This window comes from Lampetra fluviatilis, chromosome 65 (genome assembly GCF_964198595.1).
Source record: "Lampetra fluviatilis chromosome 65, kcLamFluv1.1, whole genome shotgun sequence".
In the NCBI taxonomy this organism is placed as follows: domain Eukaryota; kingdom Metazoa; phylum Chordata; class Hyperoartia; order Petromyzontiformes; family Petromyzontidae; genus Lampetra; species Lampetra fluviatilis.
The window spans coordinates 6643392-6663391 of NC_136339.1; the positions used below are offsets into that span (position 1 = coordinate 6643392).

Genomic DNA, 20000 nt, shown 5'->3' on the forward strand with positions numbered 1-20000 from the left:
AGAACAGGGGGAGATCATACAAACTCCACTCACTCTGTAGAACAGGGGGAGATCGCACAAACTCCACTCACTCACTCTGTAGAACAGGGGGAGATCATACAAACTCCACTCACTCACTCTGTAGAACAGGGGGAGATCATACAAACGCCACTCATTCTGTAGAACAGGGGGAGATCGCACAAACTCCACTCTCTCACTGAGGAACAGGGGGAGATCACACAAACTCCACTCATTTTGTAGAACAGGGGGAGATCATACAAACTCCACTCACTCTGTATGACAGGGGGAGATCGCACAAACTCCACTCACTCACTCTGTATGACAGGGGGAGATCACACAAACTCCACTCACTCACTCTGTATGACAGGGGGAGATCGCACAAACTCCACTCTCTCACTGAGGAACAGGGGAACATGCAAACTGCGCCCGAGTCGGGAATCGAACCCGGGGTCCCTCTTTGCTGTGATGCCCGTCAGAGTGGAGGCTGCGGGATGGTTCCCTCCCCCTCCCTCCCCCCCTCCCCTCCTCCCTCCCTCCCCTCCCTCCCCTCCCTCCCCTCCCCTTCCCTCCATCCCCGCTCCCTCCCCCTCCCTCCCCCTCCCTCCCCCCCCCTCCCTCCCCCCTCCCTCCCCCCCCCCTCCCTCCCCCTGCTTGAATGGCAGCCCAGAGCAACAGGATGTGGAGACTGGAACCACGTGCGGGGGGGGGCTGCTTTGTACCGAGTGCGCGTGGTGCCAACCAGCGCCCCCCTCGCCCCCCCCTCGCCCACCCCCCCTCGCCCCCCCCCTCGCCCCACCCGCACCCCCCCCCTAGCCCCACCCGCACCCCCCCCTAGCCCCACCCGCACCCCCCCCCTCGTGTTCCCGTGCCAACCTTCAGGGGGTGCCGCTCGCCAGCAGCACTCGCCCCGACTTCCCACTACGGGGGGGGGAGGGGGGGGCTTTGTACTTGTATATACAGAGCTGTGTGTGTGGGGTGTGTGTGTGTGGTGTGTGTATGTTTGTGTGTGTGTGTATGTATGTGTGTGGGGTGTGTGTGTGTGGTGTGTGTGTGTTTGTGTGTGTGTGTGTATGTATGTGTGTGGGGTGTGTGTGTGGTGTGTGTGTTTGTGTGTGTGTGTGTGTATGTATGTGTGTGGGGTGTGTGTGTGTGTGTGTGCGGTGTGTGTCGTCAGTGTGTGTGCAGGGTGTGTGTGTGTAGTCAGTGTGTGTGTGCGCAGGGTGTGTGTGTAGTCAGTGTGTGTGTTTAGTCAGTGTGTGTGTAATCAGTGTGTGCAGTGTGTGTGTGCGCGCAGGGTGTGTGTGTGTAGTCAGTGTGTGTGTGTGTGTGCAGGGTGTGTGCAGGGTGTGGGTGTGTGGTGTAGTCAGTGTGTGTGTGTGTGTGCAGGGTGTGTGCAGGGTGTGGGTGTGTGTGTGTAGTCGGTGTGTGTGTGTGCAGGGTGTGTGTGTGTAGTCGGTGTGTGTGTGTGTGTGCAGGGTGTGTGTGTGCAGGGTGTGTATGTGTAGTCGGTGTGTGTGTGTGTGCAGGGTGTGTGTGTAGTCAGTGTGTGTAGTCAGTGTGTGTGTGTGCAGGGTGTGTGTGTGCAGGGTGTGTATGTGTAGTCGGTGTGTGTGTGTGTGCAGGGTGTGTGTGTAGTCAGTGTGTGTAGTCAGTGTGTGTGTGTGCAGGGTGTGTGTGTGTGAAGTCAGGGTGCAGGAATGTTGCTCGCCTTCCCAGCCAATGGCTGCGCTCCACGCGCCGTGCTCTGCTGGCTGGGGGGGGGGCTCTCACTCTCTCACACTCTCACTCTCACTCACTCTCACTCACTCTCTCACTCTCTCACACTCACCCTCTCACTCTCACTGTCTCACACTCACACTCTCACTCTGTCTCACTCTGTCTCTCACTCTCTACACTCTCTGTCTCACTCTCACACTCTGTCTCACTCTCTGTCTCACTCTCTGTCTCACTCTCTCTCACACCCACTCTCTGTCTCACTCTCTGTCTCTCACTCTCTGTCTCACTCTCTCTCACACCCACTCTCTGTCTCACTCTCTGTCTCTCACTCTCTGTCTCACTCTCTCTCACACCCACTCTCTGTCTCACTCTCTGTCTCTCACTCTCTGTCTCACTCTCACACTCTGTCTCACTCTCTGTCTCACTCTCTGTCTCACTCTCTCTCACACCCACTCTCTGTCTCACTCTCTGTCTCTCACTCTCTGTCTCACTCTCTCTCACACCCACTCTCTGTCTCACTCTCTGTCTCACTCTCTGTCTCACTCTCTGTCTCTCACTCTCTTTCTCACTCTCTCTCACACCCACTCTCTGTCTCACTCTCTGTCTCTCACTCTCTGTCTCACTCTCTCTCACACCCACTCTCTGTCTCACTCTCTGTCTCTCACTCTCTGTCTCACTCTCACACTCTGTCTCACTCTCTGTCTCACTCTCTGTCTCACTCTCTCTCACACCCACTCTCTGTCTCACTCTCTGTCTCTCACTCTCTGTCTCACTCTCTCTCACACCCACTCTCTGTCTCACTCTCTGTCTCACTCTCTGTCTCACTCTCTGTCTCTCACTCTCTGTCTCACTCTCTCTCACACCCACTCTCTGTCTCACTCTCTCTCACACCCACTCTCTGTCTCACTCTCTGTCTCTCACTCTCTGTCTCACTCTCTCTCACACCCACTCTCTGTCTCACTCTCTGTCTCTCACTCTCTGTCTCACTCTCTCTCACACCCACTCTCTGTCTCACTCTCTGTCTCTCACTCTCTGTCTCACTCTCTGTCTCACTCTCTGTCTCTCACTCTCTGTCTCACTCTCTCACACCCACTCTCTGTCTCACTCTCTGTCTCACTCTCTCTCACACCCACTCTCTGTCTCACTCTCTGTCTCTCACTCTCTGTCTCACTCTCTCTCACACCCACTCTCTGTCTCACTCTCTGTCTCTCACTCTCTGTCTCACTCTCTCTCACACCCACTCTCTGTCTCACTCTCTGTCTCACTCTCTCTCACACCCACTCTCTGTCTCACTCTCTGTCTCTCACTCTCTGTCTCACTCTCACACTCTGTCTCACTCTCTGTCTCACTCTCTGTCTCTCACTCTCTGTCTCACTCTCTCTCACACCCACTCTCTGTCTCACTCTCTGTCTCACTCTCTGTCTCTCACTCTCTGTCTCACTCTCTCTCACACCCACTCTCTGTCTCACTCTCTGTCTCTCACTCTCTGTCTCACTCTCTGTCTCTCACACTCTGTCTCACTCTCTGTCTCACTCTCTGTCTCTCACTCTCTGTCTCACTCTCTGTCTCACTCTCTGTCTCACTCTCTCACGACGCAGCGGCATTGTGCCGGGGACTCGGGTGGAGGGGGTGGGGGGGTTATTGTGGAGCGGTGGCGCAGCGGTTAGCGCAACGCGCGCTGCGGATGTACGTCGAACTTCTTTCTCGCCGTGGTGGTGGTGGTGATGGTGGTGATGGTGGTGGTGATGGTGGTGATGGTGATGGTGGTGATGGTGGTGGTGATGGTGGTGGTGGTGATGGTGATGGTGGTGATGGTGGTGGTGATGGTGGTGGTGGTGATGGTGATGGTGGTGGTGATGGTGGTGGTGATGGTGGTGGTGATGGTGGTGGTGGTGGTGATGGTGGTGATGGTGGTGATGGTGGTGGTGATGGTGGTGATGGTGGTGGTGATGGTGGTGCTGGTGATGGTGGTGGTGATGGTGGTGATGGTGGAGACATTCCGATGGGGCTGCGTGCTCGACAGGCGGCCCCTGTGGGTCGCGTCAGGGTTCCTGTGGGAGAACGCGCCAGGGATGTTGGGGGGCGGGGGGGGCGGGGGGGTTGTATCGCAATCGCATCGCCAAACATTCATCTCGCGGTCGTCTGGCGTGTGGGGAATGGAGCTATTTTACTAAGGAGCTCACGTCAGCCTCGACTCGGAGAGAGATGGAATGGGCTCCAGGAGGGGAGGAAGAGAAGGGGGGGGGGAGATGGAATGCTGCAGGCAGGGAGGCAGGCAGGGAGGCTGGGTCATGTAAACGTCTCCAGATGTTCGCCTCGCACGCCATGCGACCGGGGAGCGTCCCCTTTCACGAACACGATCACTAGTTAACACTACCACTAGTTAACACTGCCACTAGTTAACACTACCACTAGTTAACACTGTCACTAGTTAACACTGCCACTAGTTAACACTGTCACTAGTTAACACTACCACTAGTTAACACTGCCACTAGTTAACACTACCACTAGTTAACACTGCCACTAGTTAACACTGCCACTAGTTAACACTGTCACTAGTTAACACTGCCACTAGTTAACACTGTTACTAGTTAACACTGCCACTAGTTAACACTACCACTAGTTAACACTGCCACTAGTTAACACTGCCACTAGTTAACACTGTCACTAGTTAACACTACCACTAGTTAACACTGCCACTAGTTAACACTGCCACTAGTTAACACTGTTACTAGTTAACACTGCCACTAGTTAACACTACCACTAGTTAACACTGCCACTAGTTAACACTGCCACTAGTTAACACTGTCACTAGTTAACACTACCACTAGTTAACACTACCACTAGTTAACACTGCCACTAGTTAACACTGCCACTAGTTAACACTACCACTAGTTAACACTGCCACTAGTTAACACTGCCACTAGTTAACACTGTCACTAGTTAACACTACCACTAGTTAACACTACCACTAGTTAACACTGCCACTAGTTAACACTGCCACTAGTTAACACTACCACTAGTTAACACTACCACTAGTTAACACTGCCACTAGTTAACACTACCACTAGTTAACACTGTCACTAGTTAACACTGCCACTAGTTAACACTGTCACTAGTTAACACTACCACTAGTTAACACTGCCACTAGTTAACACTACCACTAGTTAACACTGTCACTAGTTAACACTGCCACTAGTTAACACTGTCACTAGTTAACACTACCACTAGTTAACACTGTCACTAGTTAACACTGCCACTAGTTAACACTGCCACTAGTTAACACTACCACTAGTTAACACTGCCACTAGTTAACACTACCACTAGTTAACACTGTCACTAGTTAACACTACCACTAGTTAACACTGCCACTAGTTAACACTACCACTAGTTAACACTGTCACTAGTTAACACTACCACTAGTTAACACTGCCACTAGTTAACACTACCACTAGTTAACACTGCCACTAGTTAACACTACCACTAGTTAACACTGTCACTAGTTAACACTGTCACTAGTTAACACTGCCACTAGTTAACACTGCCACTAGTTAACACTACCACTAGTTAACACTGTCACTAGTTAACACTACCACTAGTTAACACTGCCACTAGTTAACACTACCACTAGTTAACACTGTCACTAGTTAACACTGCCACTAGTTAACACTACCACTAGTTAACACTGCCACTAGTTAACACTACCACTAGTTAACACTGTCACTAGTTAACACTACCACTAGTTAACACTGTCACTAGTTAACACTGTCACTAGTTAACACTGCCACTAGTTAACACTACCACTAGTTAACACTGTCACTAGTTAACACTACCACTAGTTAACACTGCCACTAGTTAACACTACCACTAGTTAACACTGTCACTAGTTAACACTGTCACTAGTTAACACTACCACTAGTTAACACTGCCCCTACTGCGAACACGTCAATTAACATTGCCACTAACACTGCCACCGGCTAACACTGCCACTACTGCTAATATTCCCACTAGCCCCACCAGGAACACGACCATAATACTAACACTATCACTATTACCACTAATACTACCACTAACATCACTTCTAACCCTACCGTGAACACTACCATACTACTACCATTACCACTAATACTACCATACTACTAATACCACTAATTCTACCACTACCACTAACATCACCTCTAACTAACGCACACACTAACACACACACTAACACACACACACACAACAACCGCCATTCGCCACTAAGTGGCGGTGACGTCACCACGACGCTTGTGCCAGGCCATGTGCACCTTGAGGCCACGTGAAGTGTCGAACGCCCGCTGGCAGGAGGTCACGGGGCAGACCCAGCAGGTGCCACGGGTCGACTGACCGAGATGACCGAGATGACTGGCTGATGCACCACCTGTGCCCCCTACTGTACCAACTTGCTGTGCTTTATCCACCCGGCGCTCCGCTCGTTGTTGTGAGCGTCGCTCCTCCGCCTTCCGTTGTTGCTGGAGGGCGACTGCCTCCAACTGCCCAGTAGCGTCCTTCACGAGCCTCCTCCACTGAGGCCGATCTTGACACCGTTGGTACCAGTCATCGGCAAGTCCACTCAGCTGCACGTCCTCCTGTACCACATCACTCCATCTCTTCTCTAGCCCGTGCCGTGCCCGTTTAGCCTCCTCGATCCGGCCGAACAAAAGCTGTTTAGGCATGCGGTGGCTGGGCATGCGGGCTACATGACCCAGCCACCGCAGCCTTGCCTGCCGGAGGAGCTCACCGATGGGACTTTGCCCAGATCTTTCAAGGATTTGTGAGCTCCTCACACAATCCAGCCTGGTTAATCCCAGGATGGATCGTAGGCAGGCCAGCCTAAATGTTTCCAACCGGCGAATATGCTCAATTAGGGGGGTCCACGTTTCGCAAGCGTAGAGAAGGGAGGGAATGACTGTGGCCGAGAAACCTGAAGCTTCGTGCGGAGCGACAGACCAGGTAGACCAGGTAGCTTCCACACAGCGCTATGCAGCCGATGAAAGGATATTGCCGCTCGACGGATTCTGAGTGAGATCTCTGCTGTTAAACTGGAGCCGGTCATAAGCACACTGCCCAGGTTTGGGAAACTCTCCACTCTCTCCACAACTGCCCCATCACCAATTGGGAGTTGTGGGGGTGGAGTGTCCGATGGTACAAAATACCCAGACACACACACACGCTAACACACACACATACGCACGCTAACACACACACACACGCTAACACACACACACACGCAGGCACACACACGCACGCACACGCACGCTCACACACGCTGACACACACACGTTGACACACGCTGACACACACACATGTTGACACACACACACATGTTAACACACGCTGACACACACACATATTAACACACACACGCACGCACACACACTAACACACACGCAGGCACACGCAGGGCACATGTGAGCAGCAGCATGCTGCCGGCTGGCCCACAGTGATTGGCGCATGGCCCCATGGGAGCCGCGATGACGCCAGCCGTGGTGGTGGTGGTGGGGGGGTGGTGGAGGTGGGGGTTGTGGTTGTGCCCAAGACAGACTCATTGTTCCTGCAGAGCGCCCTCAGTGCTTGGAGCATTGAGGGATGCCTCGCGGGCGTGCCTGTCAACGTGCGTGTGCGTGCGTGTGTTAGTGTGTGTGTGATAGCGTGTGTGTGTGTCAGCGTGTGTGTGTTAGCATGTGTGTTAACATGTGTGTGTGTCAGCGTGTGGGAGCGGTGGTGCAGCGGTTAGCGCGCTGCTCTACGAACCCAGGGACCTGAGTTCGATTCCCGCTCACGGCCAATACCGGTGACGATTATCTGAACCGGTCCTGGGCCTCCCTTAGGTCGACTCAGCCTCAAATGAGTACCTGGTGTGGTATGATAAGACATCGCCTCTGGGGAGACAAAGGCGGCCGGGCTACACGGGGCATCTTGGTGCGCGTGGAGTAGTGGTGGTGGTGGGGAGGGTGTTGGTGGGGAGGGTGTTGGTGGGGAGGGTGGTGGTGGGGAGGGTGTTGGAGTCGTGGTGGTGGTGGGGAGGGTGTTGGTGGGGAGGGTGTTGGAGTCGTGGTGTTGGTGGGGAGGGTGTTGGTGGGGAGGGTGTTGGAGTCGTGGTGGTGGTGGGGAGGGTGTTGGAGTCGTGGTGGTGGGGAGGGTGGTGGGGAGGGTGTTGGAGTAGTCGTGTTCGCTCCCCGTCCACGGCTGCCGCTGCGGTGACGCCAAGAGCACCTCACCGTGATGAGGGCTCTGCTGCTGCTGCTCTTGTTGTTGTTGCTGTTTCAAATTACACGAGCGGCCTTGGCGCCCCATCCACATTTTTGTGTCTCGTTTTAAAAACTCGGCATTGGTCCTGGCGTCTACCCCCCCCACCACCACCACCACCCCGGTCGCCCCTCGTAACCCCCCCTCACGCCCCCCCGGTCGTACCTCGTAACCCCCCTCAGCCCCCCCCCCCTCAGGCCCCCCCCCGGTCGTCCTTCGTAACCCCCCTCAGGCCCCCCCCTCTCGTAACCCCCCTCAGGCCCCCCCCTCAGGCCCCCCAACCCCGGTCGCCCGTCGTGACCCCCCCTCAGCCCCCCCCCGGTCGTCCTTCGTAACCCCCCTCAGGCCCCCCCCCCTCAGGCCCCCCCCGGTCGTCCCTCGTAACCCCCCTCAGGCCCCCCCCTCTCGTAACCCCCCTCAGGCCCCCTCCTCAGGCCCCCCAACCCCGGTCGCCCGTCGTGACCCCCCCTCAGGCTCCCCCCACTCAGGCCCCCCCAGTCGCCCCTCGTAACCCCCCTCAGGCCCCCCCCTCTCGTAACCCCCCTCAGGCCCCCTCCTCAGGCCCCCCAACCCCGGTCGCCCGTCGTGACCCCCCCTCAGGCTCCCCCCCCTCAGGCCCCCCCAGTCGCCCCTCGTAACCCCCCTCAGGCCCCCCTCTGGTCTCATTCCTCTCTAATTGGGCTGCGCTTGCTGCTGACCTCACCCCCCACCACCCCCCACCACCCCCCCACCACCTCCAGTAATTCCCAGTCTCACCGCCCGCCCACCAGCCCGCAGCCTCCCTAGGGGTGGGGGGGTGTTGGAGTGTTGGTGGGGGGGGTGTTGGAGTGGTAGTGGGGGGTGGTGGAGTGGTGGGGGGGTGTTGGAGTGGTAGTGGGGGGTGTTGTAGTGGTAGTGGGGGGGTGGTGGAGTGGTGGGGGGTGTTGGAGTGGTGGTGGGGGGGTGGTGGAGTGGTGGGGGGGGTGTTGGAGTGGTGGTGGGGGGTGTTGGAGTGGTGGTGGGGGGGTGGTGGAGTGGTGGGGGGGTGTTGGAGTGGTAGTGGGGGGGGTGTTGTAGTGGTAGTGGGGGGGTGGTGGAGTGGTGGGGGGGTGGTGGAGTGGTGGTGGGGGGGTGTTGGAGTGGTGGTGGGGGGGTGGTGGAGTGGTGGGGGGGTGTTGGAGTGGTAGTGGGGGGGTGTTGGAGTGGTAGTGGGGGGGTGTTGGAGTGGTGGTGGTGGGGTGGTGGAGTGGTGGGGGGGTGTTGGAGTGGTGGTGGGGGGGTGTTGTAGTGGTAGTGGGGGGGTGGTGGAGTGGTGGGGGGTGTTGGAGTGGTGGTGGGGGGGTGGTGGAGTGGTGGGGGGGTGTTGGAGTGGTAGTGGGGGGGTGTTGTAGTGGTAGTGGTGGGGTGGTGGATTGGTGGGGGGGTGTTGGAGTGGTGGTGGGGGGGTGTTGTAGTGGTAGTGGGGGGGTGGTGGAGTGGTGGGGGGTGTTGGAGTGGTGGTGGGGGGGTGGTGGAGTGGTGGGGGGTGTTGGAGTGGTGGTGGGGGGGTGTTGGAGTGGTGGTGGGGGGGTGGTGGGGGGGTGTTGGAGTGGTAGTGGGGGGGTGTTGTAGTGGTAGTGGGGGGGGTGTTGGAGTGGTGGTGGGGGGGTGGTGGAGTGGTGGGGGGGGTGTTGGAGTGGTGGTGGGGGGGTGTTGGAGTGGTGGTGGGGGGGTGGTGGAGTGGTGGGGGGGTGTTGGAGTGGTGGGGGGGTGTTGGAGTGGTGGTGGGGGGGTGTTATAGTGGTAGTGGGGGGGGGGTGTGGGGGGGTGGTAGAGTGGTGGGGGGGGGGTGTTGGAGTGGTAGTGGGGGGGGTGTTGGAGTGGTGGGGGGGTGTTGGAGTGGTGGGGGGGTGTTGGAGTGGTGGGGGGGTGTTGGAGCGGTAGTGGGGGGGTGTTGGAGTGGTGGTGGTGGGGTGGTGGAGTGGTGGGGGGGTGTTGGAGTGGTGGTGGGGGGGTGTTATAGTGGTAGTGGGGGGGGGGGGTGTGGGGGGGTGGTAGAGTGGTGGGGGGGGTGTTGGAGTGGTAGTGGGGGGGGTGTTGGAGTGGTGGTGGTGGAGTGGTGGGGGGGGTGGTAGAGTGGTGGGGGGGTGTTGGAGTGGTAGTGGGGGGGGTGTTGGAGTGGTGGGGGGGTGTTGGAGTGGTGGGGGGGTGTTGGAGCGGTAGTGGGGGGGTGTTGGAGTGGTGGTGGTGGGGTGGTGGAGTGGTGGGGGGGTGTTGGAGTGGTGGTGGGGGGGTGTTATAGTGGTAGTGGGGGGGGGGGTGTGGGGGGGTGGTAGAGTGGTGGGGGGGGGTGTTGGAGTGGTAGTGGGGGGGGTGTTGGAGTGGTGGTGGTGGAGTGGTGGGGGGGTGGTAGAGTGGTGGGGGGGTGTTGGAGTGGTAGTGGGGGGGTGTTGGAGTGGTAGTGGGGGCGATGTTGGAGTGGTGGGGGGGTGGTAGAGTGGTGGGGGGGGTGTTGGAGTGGTGGTGATGTCGTAATCAGCGTGGCATTATTCATGTTGTTGTTGTTAATGTTGTTGTTGTTAATGTTGTTGTTGTTAATGTTGTTGTTGTTAATGTTGTTGTTGTTAATGTTGTTGTTGTTGTTAATGTTGTTGTTGTTAATGTTGTTGTTGTTGTTAATGTTGTTGTTTCATCGTTGACTTGAATCTTTCGCGACTGCAGGAATTCATATTCTTGGGGTCTGTCGGCAAAGCCGCGCGGACAGAAAAAACAGCACAAAATTATCGACGTTTCGATCGCAGCGTCGATGTTTTTTGTTATTTTTCCTGTCTCCGCGGCTTTGCCGACAGACCCCAATAATATTATCGTCGTGAGCATCGTCATCTCGTTATTGTTATCGCATTAAGGTGTAATTGAATAAGCGTTTCCAACTAAATGCGTCTCGGCTGTAATAGTGAGAGTTGTTAACGCGGCGGCTGCTGCTGCTGCTGGATCGCTATCAGCGGGTCACGTGAGTGGCCCACGTGGTCTGGGCGAGGGGTTGGTGGGTCACGTGAGTGGCCCACGTGGTCTGGGCGAGGGGTTGGTGGGTCACGTGAGTGCCCCACGTGGTCTGGGCGAGGGGTTGGTGGGTCACGTGAGTGGCCCACGTGGTCTGGGCGAGGGGTTGGTGGGTCACGTGAGTGGCCCACGTGGTCTGGGCGAGGGGTTGGTGGGTCACGTGAGTGCCCCACGTGGTCTGGGCGAGGGGTTGGTGGGTCACGTGAGTGCCCCGCGTGGTCTGGGCGAGGGGTTGGTGGGTCACGTGAGTGGCCCACGTGGTCTGGGCGAGGGGTTGGCGGGTCACGTGAGTGCCCCGCGTGGTCTGGGCGAGGGGTTGGTGGGTCACGTGAGTGGCCCACGTGGTCTGGGCGAGGGGTTGGCGGGTCACGTGAGTGCCCCGCGTGGTCTGGGCGAGGGGTTGGTGGGTCACGTGAGTGCCCCACGTGGTCTGGGCGAGGGGTTGGTGGGTCACGTGAGTGGCCCACGTGGTCTGGGCGAGGGGTTGGCGGGTCACGTGAGTGCCCCGCGTGGTCTGGGCGAGGGGTTGGTGGGTCACGTGAGTGCCCCACGTGGTCTGGGCGAGGGGTTGGCGGGTCACGGACGCGTGGGCTCGTGTCCCACCGGGCTGCCCCACGTGACCCACCGGCCTCCCCACGTGACCCACTGGGCTCCCCACGTGACCCACCGGGCTCCCCCACGTGACCCAGTGTTTTCCGCGAGCCAGGCGATCGTTGCTTTACAACAACAAGGGAAATTGGCCAGATCACTGCGATGCAGTTCTATAAGTCCGCTTCCACGGACTCACTCACAGAGACTCGCACGGACTGGCACAGACTGGCACGCGTGAAACACGCGCCCACGTGACAGCACCCCGTGGGTGGATTGGGGAGATGGTCACGGGCATCGAGAAGGAGCCCCCCAGAAGGAGCCCCGCGCCCCCCCGGGAGGGGGGGCCGGCCGTGCCCCCCCCCCACCCTGCCACTCACTCGAGCTGCTGGCCGAGCACAATGAGCACATTGAGCACAATGAGTGCTCAATGTGCTCTCAGTCTCGAGGACGCCGCCTCCTCCTCCCTCCTCCTACTCCCTCCTCCTCGCCGCCGCCGATTGGAAACAGCTGCGAGCGTCGTCCCGGGGCGCGGACGGCGTGCGTGTGTGTGTGTAACATGCGTGTAACATGTGTGTAACGTGTCTGTGTGCAGCATGGAGCGAGCAAGTCCAAGGTTTGTGCGAACGTCTTCTGTGGCGCTGGGCGCGAGTGCTCGGTGAGCGACAAGGGGGAGCCCAGCTGCCTGTGCATCGCGGTGAGTGGCACAGCAACAACAGCAACACCAACAACACCAACAACAACAGCAGCAGCAACAGTAGCAGCAGCAGCACCACCAGCAGCAACAGCAGCAGCAACAGCAGCAGCAGCAACAGCAGTAGCAGCACCACCAGCAGCAGTAGCAGTAACAGCAGGTCCCGTAGTAGGGCAATGGTGGTGGACTCGGTTGTGTTGGTGAGGCGGCTGCTGCTGTGTTGGCACAAGCAGAGATAACAACAACAATAACAACAACAAACTATTTTACTTTAACAATTCGTTGCCATGTGCCAGCTCCCCCCCCCCCCGCGAGTGAGAGCTGGCTGTGTTGGCACAAGCACAGATAACAACAACAATAACAACAACAAACTACTTTACTTTAACAATTTGCGTCGTTGCCATGTGTCAGGCCCCGCGCGAGTGAGCTGGCTGTGTTGCTCTCGTTCAGCAGCGACCTGGTCATCACAAATGACAGCTCGGCGAAAGTGGGCTCATCGTTATCGTCATCATCATGGTCACGTGGACATGTATAGTGGCAGCCACATACTCTGCAACGCGTGACACTGATTCTAAATGTGGAGGGGAAACCCCGGGGGGCATGGAGACAAATCCACGCAACCACAGGGAGAGAGAGAGACACGCAGACTCCAAATATACAGCAGCAGCAGCAGGCATCGGCAGGGTCGGGATCGAACCCACGACCTCCTGTAGACCAGGCGAGGTGGTCAACATCTCCTGTACACCAGGCGAGGTGGTCAACATCCCCTGTAGACCAGGCGAGGTAGTCAACATCTCCTGTACACCAGGCGAGGTAGTCAACATCTCCTGTACACCAGGCGAGGTGGTCAATATCTCCTGTAGACCAGGCGAGGTAGTCAACATCTCCTGTAGATCAGGCGAGGTAGTGAACATCTCCTGTAGACCAGGCGAGGTAGTCAACATCTGCACACCAGGCGAGGTAGTCAACATCTCCTGTAGACCAGGCGAGGTAGTCAACATTTCCTGTACACCAGGCGAGGTAGTCAACATCTCCTGTAGACCAGGCGAGGTAGTCAACATCTCCTGTAGACCAGGCGAGGTGGTCAACATCTCCTGTAGACCAGGCGAGGTGGTCAACATCTCCTGTAGACCAGGCGAGGTGGTCAACATCTCCTGTAGACCAGGCGAGGTGGTCAACATCCCCTGTAGACCAGGCGAGGTAGTCAACATCTCCTGTACACCAGGCGAGGTAGTCAACATCTGTACACCAGGCGAGGTAGTCAATATCTCCTGTAGACCAGGCGAGGTGGTCAACATCTCCTGTAGACCAGGCGAGGTAGTCAACATCTCCTGGGAACCATGAGTGCGAGCGAGGGAGCAACGCTCTATCCCGCCCAGATGGAACAGACGGAGATTAGTCCACGCGTGTTGCTGTGGAGGACTGTGGCAGGGCACGCCTCCTCCTGGACTCGCACACGGGAAGGGAGTCGGTCTAACACACGGAGGCTTTCACCATCAATGATTGTGTGATGCACTCGGATTGTGAATGTTGTGGCTTGGCTCTCCAGCACACAAGCGGCGAGTGCTCTACGCGTAACGACTTGGCACGTTCTGTTTACGTGACGAACCTCACTAATTGGCTGCGTCGGGTGCTGGCGGTTTTACCGAAGCCACTTTTCTACATTGACGCGATCTCACTCAAACAAACTGTGTTCATGGGAAGGGAGTTGCGCAACATTTGCTACGAACGAGGGGGGAGGGGGGGGCAACGCTGTGTCCAGTGCAGATGGAACAGATGGAGATGACACCATTGGAACCTCATTTGCCAACACCACGTGAGACTAGGCTCTAAAGAAAGCTGTCTCTGGTGTGGCCCAATCAACTTCAAGGACGGTGCATACATTATCAGAGTTGTGTTTTTTGTTTGCATTCCGACTGCAGGTATTGTGGTCTATGCAAACATGACTCCTTGTAAAAAAGGTGTCAGTTTTGCTGTCAGATAGAAGGGTAAAAAACCAATTATCAGATGGAGATGAGTTCACGGCGCTGGCTGCAGCGCCGACCCCTGGCGAGCGAGGCACTTGCCCCCAGACGGCCCGTCAAGGGCCACGCGGGGGACCTTTGTCTGTGTGACGCGGGGGACCTTTGTCTGTGTGCCGCAGGAGTGCAAGTCCCACAAGCGCGCCGTGTGTGGCAGCAACGGCAAGACGTACCGCAACCACTGCGAGCTGCACCGTGACGCCTGCCTCACCGGCACCAAGATCCAGCCAGCCGCGGACGGGCCCTGCCAGGGTGAGGCGGAGTGGGCAGCGTCTCGCCCTCGTGTTGTGGTGTGTGGTGTGGTGTGTGTGTGGTGTGGTGTGTTGTAGCGTGTAGTGTGTGTGTGTGTGTTGTAGTGTGGTGTATGTAGTCTTGTGTGGTGTATTTGGTGTGTGTGTGTAGTGTGGTGGGTGAAGTGTGTGGTTTGAGTGGTGTGTGTGGTGTGGTGTATGTAGTGGAGTGTGGTGTGTGTAGTGTAGTGTGTGGTGTGTGTTGTAGTGTGTGGTGTGTGTGGTATGGTGTGTTGAAGCGTGTAGTGTGGTGTGTGTGTTTGTTGTAGTGTGGTGTATGTAGTTTGGTGTGTGTGGGAAATTTCAGTGCTGGGGAGACAAAGGCGGCCGGGCGCGGTTTTTCCCGGCCACGTGACCCTCTCGTGCGCACTTTGGCTGACGACCGCCCCCTGCTGTTCGTGACCCCACAACAAGAACAAGAACAACTCTCCGACTAGATTCCTCACTAGGCCTGCATCCCATCAACACGGGATGGACACACAGTGGAAAGGGCTTCGTCATTTATTGTTTGTCTCTCTGTCTCTCTCTGTCTCATGTCTGCCTGTCTCTCTATCTCTCTGTCTGTCTCTCTATCCCTGTCTCTCTATCCCTGTCTCTCTCTGTCTCTCTATCCCTGTCTCTCTGTCTCTCTATCCCTGTCTCTCTGTATCTGGCTGTCTCTGCTGCAGAGAGGACCGATGATTCCGCATCTTCCGACAGCCTCCCAGGTACGTTGCTCTATCCACTGCTAGATCAAGTTTGCTTCGCGCTGACATCATCAACAACAACATCACCACCACCGTCACCATCATCCTCACTTTAATCATCGTAACCACCATCGCCATCATCACCATCCATCGCTGCTGCACACGGCTGGGTAGTCTTCCTCTTCTGACACCATCAACATCACCACCATCACCTCCATCATCGCCACCACCGTCACCAACATTAGTATCACCGTCATGACCAAATGAGTGCCTGTCTGTAACGTTGACCGTTTGACTGCATGACTGCTGGAATGACTGACTTACTCACTTGCTGATGGACTGACTCATGGACTCATTGACTGACAATTCGATCAGCTGACCCACTCATGAGCTGGTTGACTGACGGATTGGCAGACGGTCTCACAGACTGACTGTGTGAGTGACTGCCCTACTGGCGATGTCCCGGATTTTCTTGACTCAATACCAGACTAGCCGACTGACTTATGGCATGCTGAATTGACTGACAAAGTGACTAATTGACTGACCGACTGACCGACCGACTTACTGACTGACTTACTGACTGACAGATTTACCGACTGACTGACCGACTGACCGACCGGCTTACCGACTGACTGACCGACTGACTTACCGACTAACTGACCGACTTACCGACCGACTGACTGACCGACTTACCGATTTGCCGACTGACTGACTTACTGACTGACCGACTGACTGACTGACCGACTTGACCGACCGGCTTACCGACTGACTGACCGACTTACCGATTTGCCGACTGACCGACTTACCGACCGACTGACTCTCTGCCTGGCACCCCAGTCGTGTGCTCGCAGGGCGACCGTAACGGCCTGCGTGGGCGCCTGCTGGAGTGGCTGCGCAGTGAGACGGTGTCAGGCGGCTGGTTCACCGCCGGCAGCGACTACCGCACCGTGCTCAACAACTACTTCGAGGTGCCCCCTCGCTCACCGCACTCACTCACCGCACGCCCCACTCACTCACCGCACGCCCCACTCACTCACCGGCAAACTCACCGTACGCCCCACTCACTCACCGCACGCCCCACTCACTCACCGCACGCCCCACTCACTCACCGCACGCCCCACTCACTCACCGGCAAACTCATCGTACGCCCCACTCACTCACCGCACGCCCCACTCACTCACCGCACGCCCCACTCACTCACCGCACGCCCCACTCACTCACCGCACGCCCCACTCACTCACCGCACGCCCCACTCACTCGCCGCACGTCCCACTCACTCGCCGCACGCCCTACTCACTCACCGCACGCCCCACTCACTCACCGCACGCCCCACTCACTCACCGCACGTCCCACTCACTCACCGCACGCCCCACTCACTCACCGCACGTCCCACTCACTCACCGCACGTCCCACTCACTCACCGCACGCCCCACTCACTCACCGCACGCCCCACTCACTCACCGCACGCCCCACTCACTCACCGCACGTCCCACTCACTCACCGCACGCCCCACTCACTCACCGCACGCCCCACTCACTCGCCGCACGTCCCACTCACTCACCGCACGTCCCACTCACTCACCGCACGCCCCACTCACTCACCGGCAAACTCACCGTACGCCCCACTCACTCACCGCACGCCCCACTCACTCACCGCACGCCCCACTCACTCACCGCACGCCCCACTCACTCACCGCACGCCCCACTCACCGCACGCCCCACTCACTCACCGCACGCCCCACTCACTCACCGCACGCCCCACTCACTCACCGCACGCCCCACTCACTCACCGCACGCCCCACTCACTCACCGCGCGTCCCACTCACTCACCGCACGCCCCACTCACTCACCGCACATCCCACTCATTCACCGCACGTCCCACTCACTCACCGCACGTCCCACTCACTCACCGCACGCCCACTCACTCACCGCACCCCTCACTCACCGCACGTCCCACTCACTCACCGCACGCCCCACTCACTCACCGCACGCCCCACTCACTCACCGCACGCCCCACTCACTCACCGCACGCCCCACTCACTCACCGCACGCCCACTCACTCACCGCACGCCCCACTCACTCACCGCACGCCCCACTCACTCACCGCACGCCCCACTCACTCACCGCACGCCCCACTCACTCACCGCACGCCCCACTCACTCACCGCACGCCCCACTCACTCACCGCACGCCCCACTCACTCACCGCACGCCCCACTCACTCACCGCACGCCCCACTCACTCACCGCACGCCCCACTCACTCACCGCGCGTCCCACTCACTCACCGCACGCCCCACTCACTCACCGCACGTCCCACTCACTCACCGCACGCCCCACTCACTCACCGGCAACGCCCCATTCACTCACCGCACGTCCCACTCACTCACCGCACGCCCCACTCACTCACCGCACGCCCCACTCACTCACCGGCAACGCCCCATTCACTCACCGCACGTCCCACTCACTCACCGCACGTCCCACTCACTCACCGCACGCCCCACTCACTCACCGCACGCCCCACTCACTCACCGCACGCCCCACTCACTCACCGGCAACGCCCCATTCACTCACCGCACGTCCCACTCACTCACCGCACGTCCCACTCACTCACCGCACGCCCCACTCACTCACCGCACGTCCCACTCACTCACCGCACGTCCCACTCACTCACCGCACGCCCCACTCGAGTCGCTCACCGCACACCGCACTCACTCACCGACTCACTCTCTGGCTCACTGGCTCTCCGAGTCACCCTCTGAGCCCCTGGCTTACTATCCCCGACTGAGCGTGGTGCGTACAACGCCCCCCACCCCCCCCCCCCCCGGGCTACGCGTTCTCGAGCCGTCCGAGCTGGTTCGGTGCGACCCGGTGAGACCTGGGGAGACACCGGGAGAGGGCGGCCTCCTTTGGGAGAGTGCCCTGATACTCCCACCCCCACCACCACCCACACCACCACCACCACCACCACCCCCACCACCACCACCACCACCCCCACCACCACCACCACCATCCCCACCACCACCACCCCCACCACCACCCCCACCACCACCACCACCACCACCCCCACCACCCCCACTGCCCCCACCACCACCACCCCCCACTGCCCCCACCACCACCCCCACCACCACCACCCCCACCACCACCACCCCCACCACCACCACCCCCACCACCACCACCCCCACCACCCCCCACCACTGCCCCCACCACCACCACCACCACCCCCACTGCCCCCACCACCACCACCCCCACTGCCCCCACCACCACCCCCACCACCACCCCCACCACCACCACCACCCCCACCACCACCACTGCCCCCACCACCACCCCCACTGCCCCCACCACCACCACCACCCCCACCACCACCCCCACCACCACCCCCACCACCACCCCCACCACCACCACCACCACCACTGCCCCCACTGCCCCCACCACCACCCCCACCACCACCCCCACCACCACCACCACCACTGCCCCCACCACCACCACCACCCCCACCCCCACCACCCCCACTGCCCCCCACCACCACCCCCACCACCACCCCCACCACCACCACCACCACCCCCACCACCACCCCCACCACCACCCCCACCACCACCACCACCACCACCACCCCCACCCCCACCACCCCCACTGCCCCCACCACCACCCCCACCACCACCCCCACCACCACCCCCACCACCACCTCCACCACCACCCCCACCACCACCCCCACCACCACCCCCACCACCACCCCCACCACCACCCCCACCACCACCCCCACCACCACCCCCACCACCACCCCCACCACCACCCCCACCACCACCCCCACCACCACCCCCCACCACCACCCCCACCACCACCCCCACCACCACCCCCACCACCACCCCCACCACCACCCCCACCACCACCTCCACCACCACCCCCACCACCACCCCCACCACCACCCCCACCACCACCCCCACCACCACCCCCACCACCACCCCCACCACCACCTCCACCACCACCCCACCACCACCCCCACCACCACCACCACCACCACCCACCACCACCACCCCACCACCACCCCCACCACCACCCCCACCACCACCCCCACCACCACCCCCACCACCACCCCCACCACCACCCCCACCACCACCCCCACCACCACCCCCACCACCACCCCCACCACCACCCCCACCACCACCCCCACCACCACCCCCACCACCACCCCCACCACCACCCCCACCACCACCCCCACCACCACCCCCACCACCACCCCCACCACCACCCCCACCACCACCCCCACCACCACCCCCACCACCACCCCCACCACCACCCCCACCACCACCCCCACCACCACCCCCACCACCACCCCCACCACCACCCCCACCACCACCCCCACCACCACCCCCACCACCACCCCCACCACCACCCCCACCACCACCCCCACCACCACCCCCACCACCACCCCCACCACCACCCCCACCACCACCCCCACCACCACCCCCACCACCACCACCACCCCCACCACCACCACCCCCACTGCCCCCACCACCACCCCCACCACCACCCCCACCACCACCACCACCACTGCCCCCACCACCACCACCCCCACTGCCCCCACCACCACCCCCACCACTGCCCCCACCACCACCACCCCCACTGCCCCCACCACCACCCCCACCACCACCCCCACCACCACCACCACCCCCACTGCCCCCACCACCACCCCCACCACTGCCCCCACCACCACCACTGCCA

At 59.5% G+C, this 20000-nt stretch overlaps 1 protein-coding gene across 1 annotated transcript in view; it reads left to right on the forward strand.

The window, feature by feature from the left end:
• Positions 1-20000, forward strand: part of FSTL1 (follistatin like 1) — a 62242-nt gene that overhangs the window by 37081 nt on the left and 5161 nt on the right. Inside the window, exons 15-18 of the mRNA XM_078882441.1 lie at positions 12178-12289; positions 14430-14559; positions 15266-15304; positions 16121-16251. Of these exons, the coding sequence (XP_078738567.1) occupies positions 12178-12289; positions 14430-14559; positions 15266-15304; positions 16121-16251 (412 nt within the window). The remainder of the gene's footprint in view (positions 1-12177; positions 12290-14429; positions 14560-15265; positions 15305-16120; positions 16252-20000) is intronic.